Source organism: Takifugu rubripes, chromosome 11 (genome assembly GCF_901000725.2).
Source record: "Takifugu rubripes chromosome 11, fTakRub1.2, whole genome shotgun sequence".
NCBI classification, from domain to species: Eukaryota; Metazoa; Chordata; class Actinopteri; order Tetraodontiformes; family Tetraodontidae; genus Takifugu; species Takifugu rubripes.
Genome location: NC_042295.1, coordinates 10,026,910 through 10,053,657, shown reverse-complemented (window position 1 = coordinate 10,053,657; position 26,748 = coordinate 10,026,910). Strand labels below are relative to the sequence as shown.

Sequence of the window (26,748 nt, the reverse complement as noted above, 5' to 3'; positions counted from 1 at the left end):
TAACTTTAATGATGTTTTGAATACATCACAGAATACATCACACTCCAGAACTTCAAAGAGAAGAAAAACAGTCCATTTGACAAAGCAAACTGCATTGGATGACCATGACCTGGATGATTGAGAATCTACAGATATCACAGTAGTTTTACTTACACTTTTCATTATTGAAAAGTGTAATTTTTTAACAACAATCATATAGAAAATATAAAAGAGGTTATGGTGGACATAAGGGAGGAGAGATGGAAAACTGTATCAGCGGACTTGTGTTGTAAAGGGTGAGATTTTCTAAAACTCATACATCATGCAGCCTAATCTAGCCTGTCACATAACGTTGGGAGGAATGGCAGTACAGTGTAAAACAAGAGAAGAAAAAAAGCATACATTAAAAGCACAAAGGGGAAATGTCTGTGTTTACACTTTGTTACACACAAGTTACAAGCGGTTAAACATGAAGCTACAATAAACACATGCACATGCAATCATGAAGAGAGATAAAGGCAATCTTATCATTTGGGGGTTTGGTATTTTGCTTAATGATACCATAGTGGGGTTCTTAATATGTCCCTGCACATCTCCTTCTACAGGTCCATTTCCTAATCTTTGTTCCCAAATGGAACTTGAACCAGATACCCTCAAACCCACAGCTCACTCATCTACAGACTGGGCTATTGCTGCTGTACGGACCCATACTTTCAGTCGTTAAACTCACCCAAAATATTGCAGACATTCTGATTATTTCTTGTTCATCAAGTGTTTTTTGCTATTTTTCTCTGGCTTAAATAAAATAATAAAACATTTTGGAGCAAAAATGCACAGGATGAGTCCAAAACTGGAGGCCAAAATGGCAAAGATCTCCACGGCCACGGTGAATTTCCCAGGAGAGCTGACGTAAGCGGGGATGAAGGTGATCCAGACGGCACAGAATATCAGCATGCTGAAGGTGATCATTTTGGCTTCGTTGAAATTATCGGGGAGTTTTCGGGCGAGGACGGCTAGAACTAAACAAACAGCTGCCAGAAGGCCGATGTACCCGAGTACAGCCCAGAATCCAACAGATGAGCCTAACGCACACTCCAGGATGATTCTCTCCTTGTACGTGGTCAGATTTCTCACTGGAAATGGGGGATTGACAACCAACCAAACAATGCATATTAAAACCTGGATAGACGTGAAAGTCACAACAGTCATCCTTTGCTGAGGTGGACCGAACCACTTCATGACATTACTCCCGGGGAGAGTCGCTCTGAAGGCCATCAACACCACCACAGTTTTCCCTAAAACACATGAGATGCAAAGGACAAAGGTGATCCCAAACGCTGTGTGGCGCAGCATGCAGGACAGGTGAGAGGGAGCACCAATGAAAGTGAGTGAACATAAGAAGCACAGAGTCAAAGAGAAGAGCAACAGGAAGCTCAACTCAGAGTTGTTGGCTCTGACAATAGGAGAGGTCCTGTGATGGAAAAATACAGCTGCTGTGATAACAGCCAGACAGGCACCACCGACTGAGAACACAGCTAGGATGATTCCTAGAACCTCGTTAAAGGAAAGAAACTCCACAGGTTTGGGGAAACAGGCATTTCTCTCTGGGTTAGGCCAGAAGTCATCAAGACAAGGGATGCATTCAGGAGAATCTAGGAAACAAAAATCATGTAGAGTTTAAACAAATGTATTTATTTAGCCCTGCTGTCTTTGAAATCTAGATAACTACCTGTAACATTGCTAATCTCTCCCTCTGGACATTGTACACAGTCATAACAGCAGATGGGTTTTCCTTTCTGCAGTACCTTACGAGTTCCTTGAGGACAGCTGTCGCTGCACACTGACACTGGCACCTGAGACATACACACCCACCAGTTGAAAAAGATTTTAACAGAACCGCCGTTGGTGCCTTTACATGAAGTCACAATTGAACAAAAAAGCCTTTAATTCAGAGATGTTGTGTTTTCATGCCTGAATTACTGTCTTATTAATTATTCTGGCTGTCGTACTTGCTTTCTGCCATCCACCCATGTGATGTCCCTGAAGATACGGAACTCTTGGCCTTCTGGCAGTGAAGCATCATAGTATCCTACTGGCACAACTTCGATGCTCCCGCTCCCACTCTTTTTCCAGTTTACCAGCTCATATGATGCCACAGGATCCCCGTTGGCATCAAAGGATACAGCATAACCATTTTGTGAAAAATTTACTGTCTTCAGCTGAGTGAGAACCTGAATTGAATGAAACAGAGAGTCAGAGGAAAGACTTCAGCTGAAACACTTGTAATAAACCATATTAGTAGTGACAGAGGCAATTCTTTAGGTTTGACCTTTTTGGGGTTAATCGTGGTGAATTTGCTACACCGAGTGGTAGCATTTGTGTCCTGACACACTGCATTATGAATGGCATGAGCTATTGCATAAACAGCCTTGTACACCATGTTGGTAATGCGGAGCTCAGAAGTGTCAGTGTACGGACTCTGGAGAGTCATTATGTCTTCAGATCCATCACACATGCGCTCACCTGCAACAGCAACTGACAACACAGGAGATCTGTTGAAAGCCTTTGTTATTAGATTTGGACACTAATTTAAAATCTACCCACAGTAAATTAAGAAGAGGTATAACTTCTGTCACCTTTTCCCAACCGGCAGTTGAATGAGTCCTCCCAGAACTCAGTGAGCACAGGAGATGAAGCCACTTTCGAGGGGGAGAGATCAAGCAGGAAGTCTCTTAGGCCTGGGATGACAGACCTCTGAATGGCAAATCCAATAGTTCCAGCACAGAAGCTGAACCTCAGCAAGTCTGGGTCAGTTACCCAGGATTCACTGCCTATCCACTGGCGAGGTGGTGAGGGTTCATGAGACAGTTCCTCGAGCAGGATCATCATTTCTGTAGATGCTGTAAAGGCTACAACCACCACAGCTGTTGACCTGCAGAAAACTCACAAGTATATGCGTCATTTCAAACAAACACAAATACCTTCATGAATCATAAAGCAAAAATAGATCTATACACCTGCGGATGACATCAGCCACTCTCTTGATCCTGCTGTGCGGGTGGGTGCGATAAAAGGATTCCGAGTACTCCACACAGATGCCCTCCTTCTGAGCTGCATGCAGGAACGCTGCCATGCCATTATTGCCATAGTCTGAATCTGAGCACACAGCACCTATCCAAGTCCAGCCAAAGTGTTTGATGAGTTTGACCAAAGCGTCGGCCTGGAACTGGTCACTGGGAATCGTTCTGAAGAAACTTGGGTACTTCTGTTTATCAGACAGGCATGCACAGGTGGCAAAGTGGCTCACCTGAAGTTGAACATTGTGTCATTACAGTGAAGGTTAATATTACGTGTTCATGTGCTTTGGTAAAAGTTGAAAATATTCACTAGTGGAATGTCGAAGGAGCCGATGACGCGGGATATGCTGATGGACGGAGTGGAACCAGACTCGCCGACGACAGCCATCACCATACCGGACTGTGAACAGTTGTCACCTGTGACAAACACAGGGTCCAGAGTGTTTAACAGTTGGAAGGCCACATTTACTGCGATGGGCACGGCTGCGCACGAGTCGTGGATCTGGTAACCGAGTTTGATTCCAGGAAGCAGCTCCGTGCTGTTGTTGATCTCCTCGATGGCGAAGACCATTGCATGAGACAGTTGCAATTCATGATGGTCGATGCTGCACATCATGACAGAAAACAAACATTCACAAGTGTAGGTATAAATAAAAAATGCATCATAATGTGAACATCATATATACTCCAGAAATGAAACAATCAAACATTTTCTTCTCCGCACACTCTGCAGCGAAATGGCTCAGGCATGGTGGTGTAGTTGTGGTTCACCGTCACTGTGTAGCGGTGTATGGAGAAAACCCCCCCGATGACAAAGTCTCCATCCTTTGAGAAAGCAGGTAGGCGAGCAGAACCCTGGAGGCGACATATGTCAGACGGAGCCGCGGCACCGGTTGTGTCCTCCCTCGGTCCAACCTGTTGTTTCAGACTGTTCTCAGGAGCCTTCAGGTCACCAGCTGAGTTTAAATCAAACAGAGAAATGAAGCAAAGGAAGATAACAGAGATCTCCATCCTAAAAATGTCTCGGAGCATTCTGCACAAATGCTTTTATAGACTGAGGTGTTCTGCTCATGTCAGCTTATTATTATTAATCAGTCAGACAAAACATTACGTGGTCCTTATCTGGCTGTTCCCCAAGGGTTATAACCTTTAGAACAAATACAAGTTACAGTTGTTCCTATTATATCTTTATGATACCTGTAATGAAGTGCTGATAACATCATGTGAGATTTATTGACATCTATCGAGGCAATTTCCAATAAAATCGCTTTTGTTTAATGCAAAAATCAAATGGACAAAACAAAGTTTGTCACTCAGGTACTGCACAACTGGTTTAAGAAACTATGCAATGACTCTATTTCCTCCCCCACACAGTTGTGCTAATGTTACACCGTTACACTTTTGATACGGTTCATGTACCACTAGTCTAGGTTCTTCTACTGACCCCAGCCACAAGATGAATTCCTGATGTATTCAGGGAAATCCTGAAGATCATATTTTTTGTCTGTTTTTCTCTTTGAGTTGCAACCTCCAGCAGTACTGGGCTACAGAACTGCTGAAAATTCTGCATTGGACTGAATTCAAGATCATGAAGATTATTGAATTCAGCAGACAGGTTTGCAAATTTGATTTTTTAGGGTTAGGGTTACTGTTAGGGTTCATGTTAGGGTTAACCCAAACTACATCCTGACACTATATTTTGTCTGACTGATTGATATAAAGCATGACTAGATAGCACTCCTACAGATAAAGATTAATACAGCAGAAATGTACACACTGTCACATGCAAGCCAAGGCACAATAATAATAACAACACAGTGAGAGTGAAATAGACACTTCCAGTTTATCAGTGTTTTATTTTTTGCAATTTCTATTTCAAAAACTGATGGCCTAAGAAGTACTGAATTAGAAAACAACCAATTAAATAACTCAACTCTAGTTTCCTCTGTTATCCTGCATGGACTGAGCTGCAAATCGACCTCCTTTCATCGTGATTGGTGGATCCAAAAATGAATGTTGTCACACAGGAAATGAAAGGTTTTATATCATCAACTTCTCCGGCTCAAAGCTCAGAGAAGCTTCTTCTTCCACACACGTATTTTCCATGTGGTCATGATGGACCGCTCGTTCCTCTCCTGTTGGGGCTTTACTCTGCTTCTCTGGGCAATTTCTAGCATTTTTTTCCCAGTCTTTTCTGGTCTTCAGCATATTGCAAAAGAGAAGAATGACACACATGGGCTGGAGGCAGGTGATGGGAATGACGCATCCCCCAGTTTACCTCGATGTGTGAAAACCGTGGACACACAGCGTCCAGCTCTGCATTCTCGAGGTGATGTCATGATTGGAGGCATTTTCCCTCTGCATTACTCAGCTTCTGTATCACAACAGAAATACATCAACAAACCTGAGCTCATTACTTGTAGTGGGTGAGATCTGTTCACATTTTAACTATTTCACAATGTATCATGTGCTTTGCTTCTCATAACCTTATTAAAATTCCTGCACCTTTGACCACAGAGCCTTCCACTGGATGATGACCATGGTGTTCGCGGTGAAGGAAATCAACAATAATTCTAGCCTCTTGCCAGGTGTAAAACTTGGATACAGGAACGCTGCCATGCCATTATTGCCATAGTCTGAATCTGAGCACACAGCACCTATCCAAGTCCAGCCAAAGTGTTTGATGAGTTTGGCCAAAGCGTCGGCCTGGAACTGGTCACTGGGAATCGTTCTGAAGAAACTTGGGTACTTCTGTTTATCAGACAGGCATGCACAGGTGGCAAAGTGGCTCACCTGAAGTTGAACATTGTGTCATTACAGTGAAGGTTAATATTACGTGTTCATGTGCTTTGGTAAAAGTTGAAAATATTCACTAGTGGAATGTCGAAGGAGCCGATGACGCGGGATATGCTGATGGACGGAGTGGAACCAGACTCGGCGACGACAGCCATCACCATACCAGACTGTGAACAGTTGTCACCTGTGACAAACACAGGGTCCAGAGTGTTTAACAGTTGGAAGGCCACATGCACTGCGATGGGCACGGCTGCACAACAGTCGTGGATCTGGTATCCGAGGTTGATTCCAGGAAGCAGCTCCGTGCTGTTGTTGATCTCATCGATGGCGAAGACCATTGCATGAGACAGTCGCAATTCATGATGGTCGATGCTGTGCACACACACATGGCAATACCTGACAGTTAATTAATGAGAAATTACAACAGAAATCAGAGTCACAATTGATAGGTGTAGGTATAAAATAAAGTACATCTTAATATTACACATTATATCTTTAGGAATTAGGCAATCAAACATAATCTTCTCTGCCACCTTTTGAATATTTAACATATCTACTAATACTAACCTCCCTCTGCAGCGAAATGGCTCAGGCATGGTGGTGTAATTGTGGTTCACCGTCACTTTGTAGTGGTGTATGGAGAAAACCCCCCCGATGAGAAAGTCTCCATTCTTTGAGAAGGCAGGTAGGCGAGCAAAACCCTGGAGCCGACACATGACAGACGGAGCCGTGGCACCGGTTGTGTCCTCCCTCAGTCCAAGCTGTTGTTTCAGACTGTTCCCAGGAGCCTTCAGGTCACCAGCTGAGTTCAAATCACACAGAGAAATGAAGCAAAGGAAGAGAACAGAGATCTCCATCCTAAAAATGTCTTGGAGCATTCTGCACAAATGCTTTTATAGACTGAGGTGTTGGTTCTGTTAATGTGAGCTTATTAGTATTATTCAGTCAGACAATTATGTGGTCTTTATCTGGCTGTTCCCCAAGGGTTATAACCTTTTGAACAAATCTGTGACAGTCGTTCCCACTTTATAACTTTAATGATGTTTTGAATACATCACAGAATACATCACACTCCAGAACTTCAAAGAGAAGAAAAACAGTCCATTTGACAAAGAAAACTGCATTGGATGACCATGACCTGGATGATTGAGAATCTACACAGATATCACAGTAGTTTTACTTGCATTTATCAATAACATTCCCAATGAAAAGTGTAATTTTTTAACAACAATCATATAGAAAATATAAAAGAGGTTATGGTGGACATGAGGAAGGAGAGATGGAAAACTGTGTATCAGCGGACTTGTGTTGTAAAGGGTGAGACTTTCTAAAACTCATACATCATGCAGCCTAATCTAGCCTGTCACATAACGTTGGGAGGAATGGCAGTACAGTGTAAAACAAGAGAAGAAGAAAAAAAAGCATACATTAAAAGTGAAAATGACTGTGTTTACACTTTGTTACACACAAGTTACAAGCAGTTACACATGAAGCTACAATGAACACATGCACATGTAATCATGAAGAGAGATAAAGGCAATCTGATCATTTGGGGGTTCGGTATTTTGCTTAATGATACCATAGTGGGTCCGTACAGCTCTAAATATGTCCCTGCACATCTCCTTCTACAGGTCCGTTTCCTAATTTTTGTTACCAAAAGGAAGTTGAACCAGATACCCTCAAACCCACAGCTCACTCATCTACAGACTGGGCTATTGCTGCTGTACGGACCCATACTTTCAGTCGTTAAACTCACCCAACATATTGCAGACATTCTGATTATTTCTTGTTCATCAAGTGTTTTTTGCTATTTTTCTCTGGCTTAAATAAAATAATAAAACATTTTGGAGCAAAAATGCACAGGATGAGTCCAAAACTGGAGGCCAAAATGGCAAAGATCTCCACGGCCACGGTGAATTTCCCAGGAGAGCTGACGTAAGCAGGGATGAAGGTGATCCAGACGGCACAGAATATCAGCATGCTGAAGGTGATCATTTTGGCTTCGTTGAAATTATCGGGGAGTTTTCGGGCGAGGACGGCTAGAACTAAACAAACAGCTGCCAGAAGGCCGATGTACCCGAGTACAGCCCAGAATCCAACAGATGAGCCTAACGCACACTCCAGGATGATTCTCTCCTTGTACGTGGTCAGATTTCTCACTGGAAACGGGGGATTGACAACCAACCAAACAATGCATATTAAAACCTGGATAGACGTGAAAGTCACAACAGTCATCCTTTGCTGAGGTGGACCGAACCACTTCATGACATTACTCCCGGGGAGAGTCGCTCTGAAGGCCATCAACACCACCACAGTTTTCCCTAAAACACATGAGATGCAAAGGACAAAGGTGATCCCAAACGCTGTGTGGCGCAGCATGCAGGACAGGTGAGAGGGAGCACCAATGAAAGTGAGTGAACATAAGAAGCACAGAGTCAAAGAGAAGAGCAACAGGAAGCTCAACTCAGAGTTGTTGGCTCTGACAATAGGAGAGGCCCTGTGATGGAAAAATACAGCTGCTGTGATAACAGCCAGACAGGCACCACCGACTGAGAACACAGCTAGGATGATTCCTAGAACCTCGTTAAAGGAAAGAAACTCCACAGGTTTGGGGAAACAGGCATTTCTCTCTGGGTTAGGCCAGAAGTCATCAAGACAAGGGATGCATTCAGGAGAATCTAGGAAACAAAAATCATGTAGAGTTTAAACAAATGTATTTATTTAGCTCTGCTGTCTTTGAAATCTAGATAACTACCTGTAACATTGCTAATCTCTCCCTCTGGACATTGTACACAGTCATAACAGCAGATGGGTTTTCCTTTCTGCAGTACCTTACGAGTTCCTTGAGGACAGCTGTCGCTGCACACTGACACTGGCACCTGAGACACACACACCCACCAGTTGAAAGAGATTTTAACAGAACCGCCGTTGGTGCCTTTACATAAAGTCACAATTGAACAAAAAAACCATTAATTCAGAGATGTTGTGTTTTCATGCCTGAATTACTGTCTTATTAATTATTCTGGCTGTCGTACTTGCTTTCTGCCATCCACCCATGTGATGTCCCTGAAGATACGGAACTCTTGGCCTTCTGGCAGTGAAGCATCATAGTATCCTACTGGCACAACTTCGATGCTCCCGCTCCCACTCTTTTTCCAGTTTATCAGCTCATATGATGCCACAGGATCCCCGTTGGCATCAAAGGATACAGCATAACCATTTTGTGAAAAATTTACTGTCTTCAGCTGAGCGAGAACCTGAATTGAATGAAACAGAGAGTCAGAGGAAAGACTTCAGCTGAAACACTTGTAATAAACCATATTAGTAGTTACAGAGGCGATTCTTTAGGTTTGACCTGTTTGGGGTTAATCGTGGTGAATTTGCCACACCGAGTGGTAGCATTTGTGTCCTGACACACTGCATTATGAATGGCATGAGCTATTGCATAAACAGCCTTGTACACCATGTTGGTAATGCGGAGCTCAGAGGTGTCAGTGTACGGACTCTGGAGAGTCATTATGTCTTCAGATCCATCACACATGCGCTCACCTGCAACAGCAACTGACAACACAGGAGATCTGTTGAAAGCCTTTGTTATTAGATTTGGACACAAATTTAAAATCTATCCACAGTAAATTAAGAAGAGGTATTACTTCTGTCACCTTTTCCCAACCGGCAGTTGAATGAGTCCTCCCAGAACTCAGTGAGCACACGAGATGAAGCCACTTTCGAGGGGGAGAGATCCAGCAGGAAGTCTCTCAGGCCTGGGATGACAGACCTCTGAATGGCAAATCCAATAGTTCCAGCACAGAAGCTGAACCTCAGCATGTCTGAGTCAGTTACCCAGGATTCACTGCCTATCCACTGGCGAGGTGGTGAGGGTTCACGAGACAATTCCTCGAGCAGGATCCTCAGATCTCCAGACGTAGTAAATACCACGACAATGATAGCCGTTGACCTAAAGAAGCATGACAACACCACACATTACCTCAATACAGACAATTAACTATCAGTATGAAGCATAATCAAAATTACCCAGACCTGCGGATGACATCAGCCACTCTCTTGATCCTGCTGTACGGGTGGGTGCGATAAAAGGATTCCGAGTACTCCACACAGATGCCCTCCTTCTGCGCTGCATGCAGGAACGCTGCCATGCCATTATTGCCATAGTCTGAATCTGAGCACACAGTACCTATCCAAGTCCAGCCAAAGTGTTTGATGAGTTTGGCCAAAGCGTCGGCCTGGAACTGGTCACTGGGAATCGTTCTGAAGAAACTTGGGTACTTCTGTTTATCAGACAGGCATGCACAGGTGGCAAAGTGGCTCACCTGAAGTTGAACATTGTGTCATTACAGTGAAGGTTAATATTACGTGTTCATGTGCTTTGGTAAAAGTTGAAAATATTCACTAGTGGAATGTCGAAGGAGCCGATGACGCGGGATATGCTGATGGACGGAGTGGAACCAGACTCGCCGACGACAGCCATCACCATACCGGACTGTGAACAGTTGTCACCTGTGACAAACACAGGGTCCAGAGAGTTTAAAAGTTGGAAGGCCACATGCACTGCGATGGGCACGGCTGCACAAGAGTCGTGGATCTGGTAACCGAGTTTGATTCCAGGAAGCAGCTCCGTGCTGTTGTTGATCTCCTCGATGGCGAAGACCATTGCATGAGACAGTTGCAATTCATGATGGTCGATGCTGCACATCATGACAGAAAACAAACATTCACAAGTGTAGGTATAAATAAAAAATGCATCATAATGTGAACATCATATATACTCCAGAAATGAAACAATCAAACATTTTCTTCTCCGCACACTCTGCAGCGAAATGGCTCAGGCATGGTGGTGTAGTTGTGGTTCACCGTCACTGTGTAGCGGTGTATGGAGAAAACCCCCCCGATGACAAAGTCTCCATCCTTTGAGAAAGCAGGTAGGCGAGCAGAACCCTGGAGGCGACATATGTCAGACGGAGCCGCGGCACCGGTTGTGTCCTCCCTCGGTCCAACCTGTTGTTTCAGACTGTTCTCAGGAGCCTTCAGGTCACCAGCTGAGTTTAAATCAAACAGAGAAATGAAGCAAAGGAAGATAACAGAGATCTCCATCCTAAAAATGTCTCGGAGCATTCTGCACAAATGCTTTTATAGACTGAGGTGTTCTGCTCATGTCAGCTTATTATTATTAATCAGTCAGACAAAACATTACGTGGTCCTTATCTGGCTGTTCCCCAAGGGTTATAACCTTTAGAACAAATACAAGTTACAGTTGTTCCTATTATATCTTTATGATACCTGTAATGAAGTGCTGATAACATCATGTGAGATTTATTGACATCTATCGAGGCAATTTCCAATAAAATGGCTTTTTTTTAATGCAAAAATCAAATGGACAAAACAAAGTTTGTCACTCAGGTACTGCACAACTGGTTTAAGAAACTATGCAATGACTCTATTTCCTCCCCCACACAGTTGTGCTAATGTTTCACCGTTACACTTTTGATACGGTTCATGTACCACTAGTCTAGGTTCTTCTACTGACCCCAGCCACAAGATGAATTCCTGATGTATTCAGGGAAATCCTGAAGATCATATTTTTTGTCTGTTTTTCTCTTTGAGTTGCAGCCTCCAGCAGTACTGGGCTACAGAACTGCTGAAAATTCTGCATTGGACTGAATTCAAGATCATGAAGAATGTTGAATTCAGCAGACAGGTTTGCAAATTTGATTTTTTAGGGTTAGGGTTACTGTTAGGGTTCATGTTAGGGTTAACCCAAACTACATCCTGCCACTATATTTTGTCTGACTGATTGATATAAAGCATGACTAGATAGCACTCCTACAGATAAAGATTAATACAGCAGAAATGTACAAACTGTCACATGCAAGCCAAGGCACAATAATAATAACAACACAGTGAGAGTAAAATAGGCACTTCCAGTTTATCAGTGTTTTATTTTTTGCAATTTCTATTTCAAAAACTGATGGCCTAAGAAGTACTGAATTAGAAAACAACCAATTAAATAACTCGACTCTAGTTTCCTCTGTTATCCTGCATGGACTGAGCTGCAAATCCACCTCCTTTCATCGTGATTGGTGGATCCAAAAATGAATGTTGTCACACAGGAAATGAAAGGTTTTATATCATCAACTTCTCCGGCTCAAAGCTCAGAGAAGCTTCTTCTTCCACACACGTATTTTCCATGTGGTCATGATGGACCGCTCGTTCCTCTCCTGTTGGGGCTTCACTCTGCTTCTCTGGGCAATTTCTAGCATTTTTTTCCCAGTCTTTTCTGGTCTTCAGCATATTGCAAAAGAGAAGAATGACACACATGGGCTGGAGGCAGGTGATGGGAATGACGCATCCCCGAGTTTACCTCGATGTGTGAAAACCGTGGACACACAGCGTCCAGCTCTGCATTCTCGAGGTGATGTCATGATTGGAGGCATTTTCCCTCTGCATTACTCAGCTTCTGTATCACAACAGAAATACATCAACAAACCTGAGCTCATTACTTGTAGTGGGTGAGATCTGTTCACATTTTAACTATTTCACAATGTATCATGTGCTTTGCTTCTCATAACCTTATTAAAATTCCTGCAGCTTTGACCACAGAGCCTTCCGCTGGATGATGACCATGGTGTTCGCGGTGAATGAAATCAACAATAATTCTAGCCTCTTGCCAGGTGTAAAACTTGGATACAGGATCCTGGACGGCTGTGATCATGTTCCAACCAGTCTGCAAGCACTTCTGTCTTTAGTCAGTCACGCCGAGCCTAATGCACACTCTGCGCTGGGTGCGGGAGACGCACAAATGAAAGGAGGGGTTTTGAAAAACATAGACACTGAAATGAGTAAAGCAGCATTTTACTCTGCAGAAATGAGTGAAAGGTATTTAAATAGCACGGTGTCAGAGGAGAGCATGACTTGGAAACAAGTGGAGGAAATGATCCCCGCGTGTTTGGCTGATTCTCCTGTTGCTGCTGTGATCGGCCTTGCATCTTCATCCCCTACAGGGGCCGCAGCTCACATTCTGGGCTCTTTCAACATCCCACTGGTAATAAATGCTGTGTATAATTCACATTCCTTTAAATTTCTGTGTTTTTCCCACATGGAGATGTAATTTATCCCCTTATAGGTAAGTTATTTTGCCACTTGTACCTGCCTCAGCGACAAGAGCACGTATCCATCTTTTCTGAGGACCGTACCTAGTGATCTCTTTCAGGTGAGAGGCCTCGTTCAGATGGTCACATTCATGTCCTGGCTCTGGGTGGGCACGATAGGAACAACGGTGAGACTCTTACAGTTTTGACAACATTAGTCGCCTGAAGGCAGCAGAGATATCAACATGTCCCGTTTTTCAGGATGACTATAGCCATTATGGGATCCAGGCTTTTTCTCATCAGCTGAGACAACAGGGTGGCTGTGTGGAGTTTCAATTGACCATCCCGAAATCACCCACAGCAGCCGAGTTAAAAGAAATGGCAGACAGGCTGCAGAGTTCAACAGCACGCGTAGTTGTGGTCTTTGCCACAGAGGGACAACTTCTAGAATTTTTCCTGGAGGTAAGGATATAATGTAAATCAACTGATATACGGCTAAATAATGGTATGTAAATGGGATTCTTTTGTCTCTTTCTCAAGCTGATTTACAGGAATATGACAGGGATCCAGTGGGTAGCCAGTGAAGCCTGGGTGACCGCGAGCCTGCTGACCACACCTCGCTTCCACGCTCTCCTTGAGGGAACTTTGGGCTTCTCCTTTCCAGGAGCTGAGATTCCTGGGTTGAAAGAGTTTCTGCTGAATATCTGCCCCTCTCCCAAACCAGGGATGGAATTCGTCAACATGTTCTGGGAGGACCTATTTGGCTGTAAACTAAAGTTCACAGGAGAAAAGGCAAAAGGAAATGATGCAAATGCTGTTAAGGAATCCATGAAATTAAATGATTTTGGTCACAGTTCAGACACAAAATCAGCAGATGAAAGTCCTGTATGTACTGGATCAGAAGATCTGAGGTACACTCAAAGCAGCTACACAGATGTGTCTCAGGTCAGAATATCATATAATGTGTATAAAGCCGTATATGCTATCGCCCATGCTCTGCACTCTCTACTGAACTGTGAATCTCCTGGTTCTAACGTGGGCACGTGTAAGAAACGTGAGCCATTTACGTCCAAACAGGTACCCAACTGTACAACATGTAATTTTGGGTTTAGTGATTTTTCAGTAGTCTGTTGATATTTTTTTTCTTTCTTGCAGTTGCTCCAACATCTAAAGTCTGTGAATTTTACAAACCAATTTAAGGAAAAAGTGTATTTTGATGCCAAAGGAGAGCCGGTTCCTCTCTATGACATCATCAACTGGCAAAAGGACAGCGTGAGCAACATTAGGTGTCAAAAAAGTTTGTTTATCTAAATAATTTAGGAAAAGTTTCACATACTGGGGTTAAGTATTCATGACAAAGTGTAACATTTGGCTGAAATATGCAATTCTTGTTTGTTGTGTTTAGATTTGTTAAAGTTGGGAGCTATGACGGTTCAGCTCCTTTAAAACAACAGCTGCAGATGGATCAGAATGCTATTGTATGGACAGGAGGAAAGTCAAAGGTCAGTCCTAATTATTGATTAGGTTCTTTTGCATGTGAACAATCTAATTCTAGAAATGTGTTTGAATAGGTGCCAGTGTCTCTGTGCGCTGCTCCTTGTCCCCCTGGCAGCAGGCAGGCCAGACGTCCGGGACAACCTCACTGTTGCTTTGATTGTTTGCCTTGTGCAGACGGACAGATCAGCAACCAGACTGGTAGTCTCCCCTACTGGCTTTATTTGTTTGTACAGTATATTATAAAGGTTATACATTAAATGCAGAATTTGATATCCCTGTGTGTTTGAAAAGGTTCTACAGAGTGCCAAAGGTGCCCAGAGTACTACTGGCCAGACAAGGATAAGGTGAAATGTTTGCCTGGGATTGAAGAGTTCCTGTCGTTCTCTGAAACCATGGGCATCATCTTAGTCATCCTGACTCTAGTGGGGGTCCTACTGACGTTCTCCCTCACAATCATCTTTCTCCATTTTCGCTCCACACCAATTGTCAAGGCCAACAACTCTGAGATTAGTTTCTTGCTGCTCCTTTCGCTCAAACTCTGCTTCCTATGTTCCTTGTTGTTCATCGGGCAGCCGTCTCTGTGGAAATGTCGGCTCCGCCAAGCTGCATTCGGGATCAGCTTTGTTCTGTGTCTGTCCTGCCTTCTCGTTAAAACCATTGTGGTTCTCTTTGCTTTTCGGACTAACCTGAGAGCTGGTTGCTGTGCCCTGAAGTTGTTCGGTCCCTCTCGACAGAGGACCCTGATCCTCTGCACCACAGCTCCACAGGTGGAAAGTCTATAAACCATTTCATGATCAGTCTTCAACCATTTTTAAGTGACACTTTTCCCCCATTTGTAAAATCATTGTTCTGCTGTTGTGTGGTCAGGTTTGTCTCTGTGCTGGTTGGCTGTTGGCAGCGCCTTCATTTCCTGTAAGGAACCCAGCCTACCAAGCTTTGACTGGAAAAGTAAGTTGAAGTATATTCTGAGGATCATGTGCATATTTGGTGCTGACAAGCCAATTCCTCTGTATCACTTGGCTAAATTAGATTGTGCTAGAGTGTAAAGAGCCATGGCCACCAGGATTCTATCTGGTTTTGGGCTACATTGGACTACTGGCCTTCCTCTGCCTTCTCCTTGCATTTGTTGGGCGTAAACTTCCCAATACATTCAACGAGGCAAAGCTCATCACCTTCAGCCTGCTGATCTTCTGGGCAGTTTGGATCTCTTTCATCCCAGCTTACGTCAGCTCTCCAGGGAAATTCACTGTAGCAGTGGAAGTATTTGCAATATTAGCCTCCAGTTTTGGACTGTTACTATGTATTTTTCTCCCAAAATGCTTTATAATTTTATTGCGCCCTGAAAGAAATGTTAAGAAAGGCATGACAGGAAAATGTCTCAGATAAAATACAGAAATCATTAGTCTATTTTCTCAGTAGGTTTTCATCTTGTTTCAGAATGTACCTTTGAACATTTTGAAATAATGATTTAAGATTAATTTTCTTTCAACTATGATGATAACAAGAATAATAATACAAAATAGGTGTTTTATAACAATAATAGTAAAAACTGTTGTACTATTGTATTATTTTAATTAATAATATAATTAATCGTATCATTCTTACTATGTTATTGTGCATTATATTAAATTGTGCATTATATTATCAGTGCCTGCATTCACATGGCTTTGTTAATGAGTGTGTATGTGTAAGTCTGAGATGCTGAGGAATAAAAATGTATAACATTTTTTACAGGAGGTTTTATTTTATTAACCCTTTAACAGAATTGTAGTATCAGCAAATTAAATCCAGGTAATCGTTGCTATTTTGGAATATTGTGGTATATTTATTTAAACATAATGCAAATTTCTAAGTAACTATACATCATTTAATATATAATATATGACATTTAGGAACAAAAATGAATGATACTGGATTTCAAATTTATTTAAAATTACATTAAGATATTTTCAGGTGATGTGTATAGAAGCTTCAATAGTTGTCACACAACCGTCAGACAATTAAAATTCACATTTTGATAAGCATCATTTTTAGTCAATTGAAATTTATTTATATATATATATCTATATATATAAACTCTTAACATTTTAAAATTTCTCATACATTTAAGATACAGCATGTGATTTATTTTCTTTTCCCATTAGATGCTGTTTTGTATTCCTTTCTGGCTTAAGTAAAATTATGTAACATTTTGGTGCAAACATACAAAACAACAGCCCAAAGCTGGAGGCCAGAATGGCGAAAGACTCCACGGCGTCGGAATAATTCCCAGGAGAGCTGACATAAGCAGGGATGAATGCCAGCCACACAGCACAGAAGATCAGCATGCTGAAAGTGATGAACTTTGCCTCGTTGAAGTTACCTGGTAACTTACGAGCCAGAAAAGCCAGAATGAAGGACAGGCATGCCTGTAGGCCGATATAGCCCAGCACACACCAGAAACCAACGCTGGAGCCCACGCTGCACTCCAGTATGATCTTTGAGTGTTCATACTCTGTGTTTCTGAAAGGAGCAGGTGGTGCATCAATGAGCCAGGCAGTACAAATAACCACCTGAACCAGAGTACAGCTGAAGATAATGGTTCTCTGCTGTTTGGGGCCTAACCACTTCATGATATTGTGTCCGGGTCTGGTGGCGGTGAAAGCGGCCAACACCACCAACGTCTTCCCCAAAATGCAGGAGAAACAGAGCGAAAACGTGATGCTGAATGCGGTGTGGCGCAGCATGCACGACCAGGTTGTCGGCTCTCCGATGAACACCAGAGAGCAAAGAAAGCAGAGAACCAATGAGAGCAGAATGAAGAAGCTGAGTTCGGCGTTGTTCACGCGGACGATGGCTGTGTTTCGGTGGTAGAAGAAGACCGCGAAGGTTGCGATGGTGGCGCACGCACCCACCACTGAGGTCACCATCAGGGCTATACCCAAGGAATCATAAGCCAAATATTCCACCTTTTTAGGAATGCAGACTGTTCTGTTTGGGTTTGGCCAGAAGTCCTCGGGACAAAATGTGCAATCTACAGAATCTATACAGAGGAGAGAAAACATTTCATTGAACAATAGTTTATTAAATATAATCCAGTCTTTAACATATGTTGCAACTTATGACTCAATTTTCTGTAGCTCTTTGAAAAATTTTAATTATTTGATTTCAATCTCACCTGTCTCATTGCTAATTTTGCCAGTGTCACATGGAATACAATCAAAGCAGCAAACTGGCACCTCTTTACGGATGGCCTTCCTGGTCCCCGGAAGACAGCTGGCACTGCAAATTGACACTGGAACCTATGGGGAGTAGATTAGTATGTTAGTATAACTACGCTATAGCTCTTACTGTGCAGCACAGTTCAATCCAGCCTGAGTAGGTAGTTATGTATCTGCTTTTACACTGTCAAAGACAGGAAGACACAGTTCTATACTGGTGCTAAGAGTACTGGGATGGCACAGGTAGTAACACCCATTATCTGTGTATTTATGTTAAGAAACTGAGAAAGGGCTTGACACACATGAGATTTAGGAGGGATCTTTAAATTTTTTTTTTTTTTAGAAATATCAGCGTGCATTCTGGCAGAGATGATGCAGGATGCGATGCATGTTTAACAGCTTTTCCATTAAATCATGATCTGCCCCCAAGTAGAGAGGTTTACTTTAACATCACTAAATCTGGTCTCATCCAGGCAGAAAAAGCACAAGCAGTGTATTTAGGATAGATTTGTATTTGAATTTATTTGGCTCTTTTTGGTCATCAGGGCTTGACACAGATGGGATTTAGGAAAGCTTTTTTTCTTTTTAGAAATAGTGTGCTATGTGGCAGAGATGATGCAGAAACAATGTCCTGGTCCCCGCCTCCCTATTCACCTGAGACACCCTGCACAAGAAATGTCATGAAACATGTCTTTCATAACCAAACTGTCCTGCAATGACTCCAATACTATGTGAAACAAGCTCTGCTAATCCCTTGTCAAAACACAATAAAAGATCATGTGAACAGCTTGCCTCCCTCTGATGTCCTGCCCACACGATCCTGTCCTCTTGGATCACCAGCTCTTTTCCTGTAGGTTTGGATCCATCAAACAACCCCACATTGACAAATTCAATGCTCCCATCAACGCCTCTTTGCCAGTTGATGATATCGTAATAGGGAATGGAGTCGCCTCTCTGGTCAAAGTCTACCACCTCCCCGGAAATTTTGAATGCTACTTCCTGGAGGGAGTGCTGGAGCTAAAAACCAACAGCTTCAATGAATCTATTCTTCTATTACAAAGAAGATGACACAGTTGAGAATACGGGATAATACCTGCCAGGGTTGCACATTGTTTCTTTGAGCACACGTGTTGTTTTTGAAAGGCCCAGGTCCTGGTTGACAAAGGAACAGGTTGTGGAGGGAATGTGCGATGGCATATACAGCCTTATAAACGTTATAAGTCACCCTCGGGCTGGATGTATTCATGAAGGCTGAATGCTGTTCCAACAGGGGCTCTTGTCCTGTGCAGAGCGGAACATGAGAGCTAGAGGAAAGAGAAGATCTGCAGCCATATAGAGTCTCCCACAGCTCTTTAACCAGAGGATTATTGGGATACACCTGGGGGTTTACTGTCAAGAGGTAGTCACTCAATCTGGGGATGTGCCCCTTTCTGATGCCCAACCCAATTGTTCCTCCTAAATATGGGTAGTATTTGCTCCCAGTAAACACGGAGGCTGTAACCCAGGCCTCACTGGCTATCCACTGGATCCCTGTGATGTTTTGCTTCATGTAATCTCTCAGTAAAGGTATCATCTCCACCTCTGCTGAAAATACCACCACCACTTTTGCAGATGAGGTCCGCATTACCTTTACAGAGGAAAAGAACGTGAAGGAACAATGAAAGAAACAAACTTTAAGGAACTACACTAATGCTAAGGTGTGTAAAAAGAATCTACCTGCATGATTGCCTGGACTCTTAGCTGATTATACACCAAAGGAATTATTTCCTGGTATGCCACACACACTTTTGTACTCTTCAATTCCCTCAGTAGACCTTCTGCAGCAAATCGGCCATAATCTCGCTCACAGAGTAGCAGGCCTACCCATGTCCAGTTGAAGTGTACCAGCAGCTGAGCAATGGCCTTCACCTGATGTCAACAGGAAGAGGTGTCAGCTCCATTTGACTCAAGGCTTTATTAGATTAATCACATCAATCATGTTCATCACCTTACCTGATAGTCATCATTTGGGATTACTCTGAAGAAATTAGGGTATTTCCTTTTGTCAGAGAGACAAGCACATGAAGAAAAGTAGCTAATCTGTGAAAAGAGTAGGGAATTCTACAGTTAATCAGCCAGAACATAATAAATGCATTAATAGTTAGTGTAGGTAATATAATTTTAAATAAATCAATTAACAAAGAGATCAAATTTATTGGATGCTTTTGTGTCCAGTCCTTCTCTTGAGACAAGCAAATGCACATTTTGTGATGGTTTTTGGAAGAAAATAGAAAGCAGTGATTACCACTGGGATTTTGAAAGGTTGTAATATTCTCGACAACATGACTGACAGAGACGAGGATGATTCCCCGATCACAGCGAGCAGCGGAGCGGCGCCTGTGCATGTGGAGGAGCCGTCAGTGCTCGGACCATTCAGAAGAGACAGAGCTGCCCTCTGGCCAGTCAGCGGATATCCACATGAATCAAACAACTTATACCCGAGAACATGATCAGGCAATAAGTCCGTGCGCTGGTTTATCTCTTCCACTGCCAGCTTCATGGTTTGAGCCCAACGAAACGCCCGAGGGTCAAAGCTGCGCCCATATGGACAGATGACAAATCACAGTCAGTCCTGCTTTGACTGAAGATTAAACACATTTTTAATACTTTGGATATTGAGTGTTCCCCAATTAATACTATTACATGTGTATAAAGTCATTGATAAGGGGTTTTATTTTAGGTATATTTTGGGTGGTCCTGAAAAAAGCCAAAATATATTTTAAATAGTTTATCAAAAATATATGTACATATAGAATGCTTACCCATTGCATTTTACTGGCGGTGGTCTGTAGGTGTTGTTGAGGTCGGGCATCTCCTGGTTGAAATGAAGGGGAAACATTCCCCCGATAATAAAGTCACCATTAGCCTCAAATCCTGGCTGGAAGCTGTTCTGAAGCCTGCACAGGGATGAGGATGGAGAGGTGACACTGGACATGGGGTCAGACAATACAGGGACGACAAAAAAAGAATAAAACAATATGATATCACTGAGTAAAGTCATTTCTGTAGCTCTGACTGAAGAGGGAGAGAAGAATTGTAGAAGACAAGCTTTATACTGTTGATATTCTTGCATCATTAAGCAGTTAGGAAAGAACGTCAGTAGCCCTACCTCTATTTGGAATGATGTAATGAATACAAACTATACACTTTGCAAGGTCACTTTACACACATTAAATCAATGGATGGGGGGTGGGGACTTGAACTGGAAGTCACACAAGTTAGCCTATGTGGTAGGCTTACTTTCAAGCTTTGTGATATACATTCTTATATTGCTCTTCTAGTCAGTTTGACCAGTCAAAATTGCTTCATTTGTATCACAAGTCGTCGTGATTTGTATGTTTGTAAAGGATTTTCAGACATGTAAGATAGGGATCAAATGTGACAATCAATTAGGGTATTTTTCCCTGTGAATTTGGGCCTGTTTATTTAAGAAATGAGAATCTATTCAATTCATTATTGAGAGTTTAGTTAGTTTTGTCACTGTCTTTGTTTCACAGGATGTTTAATTTTAATAGGGTAATTTATGATGTGTTTATATGTAGTTTCATTCAATCAAATCAATGCTATTCAAGGATCAAAAATCCATCAAATAAGCTGAATTTTCCTGGTGTGACACAGAGTATCTTGTATATTTTGCCTTGACTCCCTGCTTCAGTTGTTTTTCCCCAGGCTGGCCGTGGCTCTCCTCCTGATCATGATACACCTGCTCTGCCACTGTCATCAGCTCACCTGGATCACATCTTCTCAATCAATCAGCTGCAGCAAAAAAGCCTGGGCGTCTTCTCTGGTCTCTGCCAATTTGTTGTTGAACGCTGGTTTGTAATGTTGTGATAGGTTCTTGAGAACTTTTGTCTTTTTGACTGTGTTTCAGACTGTTTTTGGGACTTTTTTAAAATTGGGTTTTGTGGTCATGGATTTCATACTGCTACCTTATTTAATCGGCCAAATTGTCTCTTGGTGCCCAGCTTTTCTGTCTTTCACCAGCCAGTCGTGGCCAGCCTCCAGCTTCAGACCCAGTTTTTTCCATCCTTCCACTCATCCGCCTGTGCTAAACTGTGTTATGCCAATATATATATATATATATAAACTTATTTTCCCCCCTGATCATTAAAGTGTTTCCTTCATGTTAAGTAAGCGTGTACTTATCAGCCCCAAGAGCTGTTATTTGTGTGCCACCATTGTTGCAATGTTCATATTTTTAGAAAAAAAAAAATGGAATATGAGAAGGACACCCTTGCAAGACATATAACAATATTTTGAGTGTTGTTAATAAAACTAAAGAGAGAGTTGTAATATTCTCCCAGTGTGGAAGGTTAAACTTTTATTGTTAAATTTTAATGGGCATTTTGATTACACTAATTGCACTCAGAAACATTTCAGTGTACTAAATGTCTTAGACATCACAAGTAAATGAATATATACATATATATGATTATGCAGGGTTTTATATATATATATATTTCCCCCACAAAACAAAGACACATTTAAATGATAGATTAAAGTGTTCTCGTCTGCGGATTTCCCAGCAAACTTTTTCTGCAGTTCTTCTGTGGCCTGAAAATGATAATATAACATTTGGGGAAAAAAATACACAACAGCAAACCAAAACTTGAAGCCAGAATTGCAAAGATCTCGACAGCTACAGTGAACTTCCCGGGACTGCTGATGTAAGCTGGGATAAACGTGATCCAGACAGCACAGAAAATCAGCATACTGAAGGTGATCAGCTTAGCTTCGTTGAAAGTGTCGGGCAGCTTCCTGGCAAGAAAAGCGAGTATGAAACACAAGATGGCGAGGACTCCGATGTAACTCAGAACAGCCCAGAATCCAACGGCTGAACCTAAAGCACACTCCAGAATGATTTTATCCTTGTAATAAGTCATGTTTCTCATAGGGAACGGAGGGTTTGTTGTCAGCCATAATATACAAATGACAACCTGAATGAGGGTAAAGGTCAGAACGGTGAGCCTCTGCTGTTTGGGTCCGAACCATTTCATCACTTTGCTGCCAGGAAGTGTGGCTCTGAATGCCATCAGAACTACTACAGTTTTACCCAGAACGCACGAGATGCAGAGGACGAAGGTGATGCCGAATGCAGTGTGTCGCAGCATGCAGGACCAATCGGATGGGCGGCCGATGAAGGTCAAGGAGCACAGGAAGCACAGTTTCAATGACAGCAGAAGCAGGAAGCTCAGCTCAGAGTTGTTGGCCTTTACAATGGGTGTCTCTTTATGGACCAAGAAAATGAGTGTTGTGAGAAGAGATAAGAAGACTCCCAAGCAACCGAATCCACTAAGAAGTGCCCCTGTGATCTCTCTGTATGAAAGATACTCAGAGGGCTTGGGAAGACATAGGTTTTTCTGGTCATTTGGCCAAAGTTCTTGCGGACAGCTGAAACAGTCCAGAGAGTCTGCAAAATAAATGAACGCTTACTCTCATTCAGCACATGGGCAAGGACTGAATTGTGACATTACCCACCTGTCTGGTTACTAAAGGTTCCATCAGGGCACTCAAAGCAGTCAAAACAGCAAACAGGCTTCAACTTGTTTATGGCTTTACGGGTCCCCGGTGGACAGGGTTCTCTGCAGACAGATCTCGGCACCTGAAGGGGCACAGCTCAGCTTTTAAAAATATTTACAAGAAAATGTGTGCGCATCAAAGAGAAAATTTCATACTCAATTTCCTGTAGGGCTCAGTTTACCTGCTTATACTTTCCTCCCCAAACAATTTTAGCATCATCTGCCACTTTCAATTCCTCCCCTTTGAAAGAGGTATCGTATTGACCGATGGTAACAATGTCGACAGAGCCATCTTCTCTCATTTGCCAGTTCACCAAGTCGTACTGGGCAACCGAGTTTTCGTTTTTGTCAAAGAAAACTTTGGAGCCATATTTGGTGGTAAAGTTGACGTACTTAATGTGTTCCAGCACCTAAAGAAAAAACACAATACAAGGAAAGTTACACGCTCATGACACCATCTTTTCTTTGCACTAGAACTTACTAGCTTTGGCTGCACTTCCTTCTTGTTGACACAAGGCTTTCCAGTGGTGGGGTTTGAGCCATTTTCACATTGCAACAGCCCCTGGAGGGCGTACGCCACCAGGTAAACCGCTTTGTACACATTATTCTCAGCCCTGAAATGTGTCACTTCTGTGTAGTCATTAGTGACTGTTCTGAGGTCCTCTGTGCCAGTGCAGGCAGCAGACGTGCTGGACGGGGAGAAGCTACAGTTGAAAAAATCTCCCCACATAGCTTTAACGATGTCACTCTGGGGTTCGTCAGAAGGCTTTAGGCTGAGTAAGAAGTCACCTAGGCCTGGTATTACCATCTGTGGGAGTGCAAAGCCAATTGCCCCTTGCAAAATGTGCTGTCTTTTGGAAGAGGCCAAATCCGCTTGTGTGATCCAAGACTCGCTGCCCAGCCACTGTTTATCAGTTATGTTATTGTTCTCCATTTCATTGAGGAAAGCTTTGGTTTTAAACATGGACATAAACAACAAGACCACCCTCGACGACGACTCCTGTAGGGCCTTAACGATAGCTGTGGATTTTTTTCCCGATGTAACGCTGAAACGTAACCTGTATTCGACACAGATGCCCTCCTTTTCAGCCTCCTTAACAAAGTGGGCTGTTCCATCATCGGAGTAGCTGCCTGCAGCATAAACTATTCCTACCCACCGCCAGTCAAAGAATTTCAAAAGCTGCACCAGGCCGCTGATTTGAAAGTGGTCACTTGGGACAGTTCGGAAGAATGTGGGGTATTTTTTTTTATCACTCAAACAAGCACAGGTGGAAAGATGACTAACCTGGTGGAGAATAAGGCATTTTAAATAAAATATCTCTAATATATTAAAAACATTTAAGGAAGAGAGGCATTTTTCATACCTGTGGGATAGAAAACGGGCTCAGTATGAGGTTTATGTCTTCACTAACTCCTGAGGAAGAATGGCCCAACAGAGCCTGGACCTGGCTGCTGCAGCCTTCCCCAGTTACAGCTTCCACAGCCGCTCGGATCAGGTTTTCACTCCCACAGCCATTATACAGCCTGTAACCCAAAGTTACTCCAGGAAGAAGCTTGCCATCTCTGTTGATTTCCTCCACCGTGAAGATGGCCGTCCTGGCAAACTTCAATTCCCTGTCATTCCACCTGTCGGTGAGACACAAATGACCCAAAACAAATATCACAGTGAATCTGAATTCTCTCACTTTAAATGCAGACACTTACCTGGTGCAATATGCACTTGGAATTGCCATATAGTCGTTATCTACCAGCACACGTGTGCTACTCATAGAGAAAACACCTCCTATGATAAGATCACCCTCTTTTAAAAACTCCATGAATCCCGTTTGCCCTGTGACTGTACAAGTTTGTGTTTTTGACATTGTCCTCATCAGCAATAAACAGTAGATAAATAACACGACAGTGGTCCGAGCCATCGTGACAGCCCTCCCCGCCACTAACAACACTCTGACCCGACACCTGAACTTATAGGGTTTTCTGCCATATGATAAACATCCTCAGCCAATGCGAAAACAATCTCAATCCTCAATAGAGTATGTCAATTTTGATTGCATCATTGCATATGTGTGCGACTATTACATCATTAAATGACAAAATTATGTGCTTTATATTGTTCAGCCTGTTTAACAGCTTTACTCCATTAAATCATGATGTGCCATCAAGTATAGAGGTTTACTTTAACATCACTTAGTCTGGTCTTATCCAGGCAGAAAGAGCGCATGGCGAGGTGATATTCTTTACACAAGCAGTATATTTAGGATAATTTGTATTTGTTTGAGTTTATTTTGGTGTTTTTGCTCGCCTTTACTGTAAGAAAGCAGCAATTTGTGTCATACATTTCAATTACTGTGTTTTCATTTTTTTTTATCAAAAGAAAAATACACTTCATTATTTTTTTACAAACTGAGACTCATTGGCCTTAAGGCTCATTATACAGAATATCAAAACATATTTTTAAATAACCACTGGCTGTCTGTTATATCTAGAACAGTTTTTAAATTTTTCTTCTGACCTGCAAGGTCATCAGAGGTCAAGCACCATCCTACTTGGAGCTAATGCTGCCTTATAATCCAATAGACCGCTCTGCTCTCTGAATGCTGGTTTCCTTGTGGTCCCCAGAATCTTTAAAAATAGAATGGGTGGAGGAGCATTTAGCTATCATGAATCAGCTCCCTGTCTGTGTATGGGAGGCCGACTCCCTCTGTACGTTAGAGATTACACCTAAAACCCTCTTTGAGAAAGCTGATAGTACAGTAATTCTGTAGCTCCAGTCATGTTTCTGTCACCCTGACAACCTCCCCTCCCCTCCTCTTGGTCAGTGATGATCATTAACACCTTTTCTTGTGTAGTTTATGTTTGTCACCCCTTTTCCCGCCTGTCTGTATTCATCTACACTGTAGATTCTACCTGTAGATACCTGTAGATTCTACAGGTATTGCCGACCTCATCGCTGTGCACTCAAATCAATCTCAATCTTTATTTACAGAGCATCTGTTACAATCAAAATTGTTTTTAGGTGCTTTACAGAATCCCAGGGCCTGACCCCCAACAAGCAATAGTGGCAAGGAAAAACTCCTCTTTAACAGGAAGAACCCTTGAGCAGGACCGGGCTCATGTAGGGGGACCCTCCTGCTGATGGCCGGCTGGGTAGAGAGAGAGGAGAAGGGGGAGGACAGGTAGAGGAGAGAAGGGGCAGAGATAATAAAAATACATTAATAATACGAGCTGCTGGTAGAGTGGGTCAACAGGGATCGGAGATGGGCAGGCCTAGCGGCGGCTAGACCTGTCGAGAGGGGGGGCAGAGAAACTATCCAAGAAATAACAGCATCAATGATCTACTTGGAGAGGTGAGGAGATGAGAGCAGAGGCAGCCATGACCAAGCAAGGTGACAGAGGTCTTTCAGGTGCCCTGACCTCTGACCCCACTGACCCGCTCATTTCTTATACTGGTAGCTTTTTGTGATTAATGTATTTAATAGATTTATATCTATTGTCTTACCTGTCTGTCCTTCCCCCTTTCTCCTCTTTCTCTGTC

At 42.7% G+C, this 26,748-nt stretch overlaps 5 protein-coding genes across 5 annotated transcripts; 1 reads left to right on the top strand and 4 right to left on the bottom strand.

The window, feature by feature from the left end:
- Nucleotides 1-469: 469 nt before the first annotated feature.
- Nucleotides 470-6,463, bottom strand: LOC101070407 (extracellular calcium-sensing receptor). Its single transcript, XM_029843455.1, has 8 exons — nucleotides 6,420-6,463; nucleotides 3,367-3,661; nucleotides 2,997-3,286; nucleotides 2,616-2,911; nucleotides 2,309-2,514; nucleotides 1,989-2,210; nucleotides 1,709-1,832; nucleotides 470-1,631 (listed from the first exon to the last, which is right to left on the bottom strand). Exons 1-8 carry the CDS (start codon nucleotides 6,446-6,448, stop codon nucleotides 733-735), a joined length of 2,361 nt encoding a protein of 786 aa, XP_029699315.1. The 5' UTR covers nucleotides 6,449-6,463; the 3' UTR covers nucleotides 470-732.
- An 841-nt stretch (nucleotides 6,464-7,304) lies between these two features.
- LOC101067293 (extracellular calcium-sensing receptor-like) lies at nucleotides 7,305-10,718 on the bottom strand. Its single transcript, XM_029843456.1, has 8 exons — nucleotides 10,679-10,718; nucleotides 10,264-10,562; nucleotides 9,894-10,183; nucleotides 9,515-9,810; nucleotides 9,208-9,413; nucleotides 8,888-9,109; nucleotides 8,608-8,731; nucleotides 7,305-8,530 (listed from the first exon to the last, which is right to left on the bottom strand). The coding sequence occupies exons 1-8, from the start codon at nucleotides 10,701-10,703 to the stop codon at nucleotides 7,632-7,634; spliced, it is 2,361 nt and encodes a 786-aa protein (XP_029699316.1). The 5' UTR covers nucleotides 10,704-10,718; the 3' UTR covers nucleotides 7,305-7,631.
- A 2,613-nt stretch (nucleotides 10,719-13,331) lies between these two features.
- Nucleotides 13,332-15,810, top strand: LOC101067514 (extracellular calcium-sensing receptor-like). The gene is made up of 10 exons (XM_029844144.1): nucleotides 13,332-13,420; nucleotides 13,499-13,724; nucleotides 13,818-14,035; nucleotides 14,114-14,244; nucleotides 14,364-14,460; nucleotides 14,530-14,653; nucleotides 14,747-15,222; nucleotides 15,323-15,403; nucleotides 15,485-15,715; nucleotides 15,802-15,810. Exons 1-10 carry the CDS (start codon nucleotides 13,337-13,339, stop codon nucleotides 15,808-15,810), a joined length of 1,677 nt encoding a protein of 558 aa, XP_029700004.1. The 5' UTR covers nucleotides 13,332-13,336.
- A 729-nt stretch (nucleotides 15,811-16,539) lies between these two features.
- Nucleotides 16,540-20,641, bottom strand: LOC101067741 (extracellular calcium-sensing receptor-like). Its single transcript, XM_003977219.3, has 9 exons — nucleotides 20,457-20,641; nucleotides 19,940-20,228; nucleotides 19,648-19,734; nucleotides 19,372-19,563; nucleotides 19,032-19,282; nucleotides 18,749-18,959; nucleotides 18,472-18,672; nucleotides 17,613-17,736; nucleotides 16,540-17,477 (listed from the first exon to the last, which is right to left on the bottom strand). The coding sequence occupies exons 1-9, from the start codon at nucleotides 20,627-20,629 to the stop codon at nucleotides 16,561-16,563; spliced, it is 2,445 nt and encodes an 814-aa protein (XP_003977268.1). The 5' UTR covers nucleotides 20,630-20,641; the 3' UTR covers nucleotides 16,540-16,560.
- A 1,382-nt stretch (nucleotides 20,642-22,023) lies between these two features.
- On the bottom strand, nucleotides 22,024-25,019 carry LOC101067970 (extracellular calcium-sensing receptor). Its single transcript, XM_003977220.2, has 6 exons — nucleotides 24,918-25,019; nucleotides 24,578-24,839; nucleotides 23,695-24,498; nucleotides 23,396-23,623; nucleotides 23,173-23,296; nucleotides 22,024-23,104 (listed from the first exon to the last, which is right to left on the bottom strand). The coding sequence occupies exons 1-6, from the start codon at nucleotides 24,980-24,982 to the stop codon at nucleotides 22,191-22,193; spliced, it is 2,397 nt and encodes a 798-aa protein (XP_003977269.2). The 5' UTR covers nucleotides 24,983-25,019; the 3' UTR covers nucleotides 22,024-22,190.
- Between the last annotated feature and the right edge of the window lie 1,729 nt (nucleotides 25,020-26,748).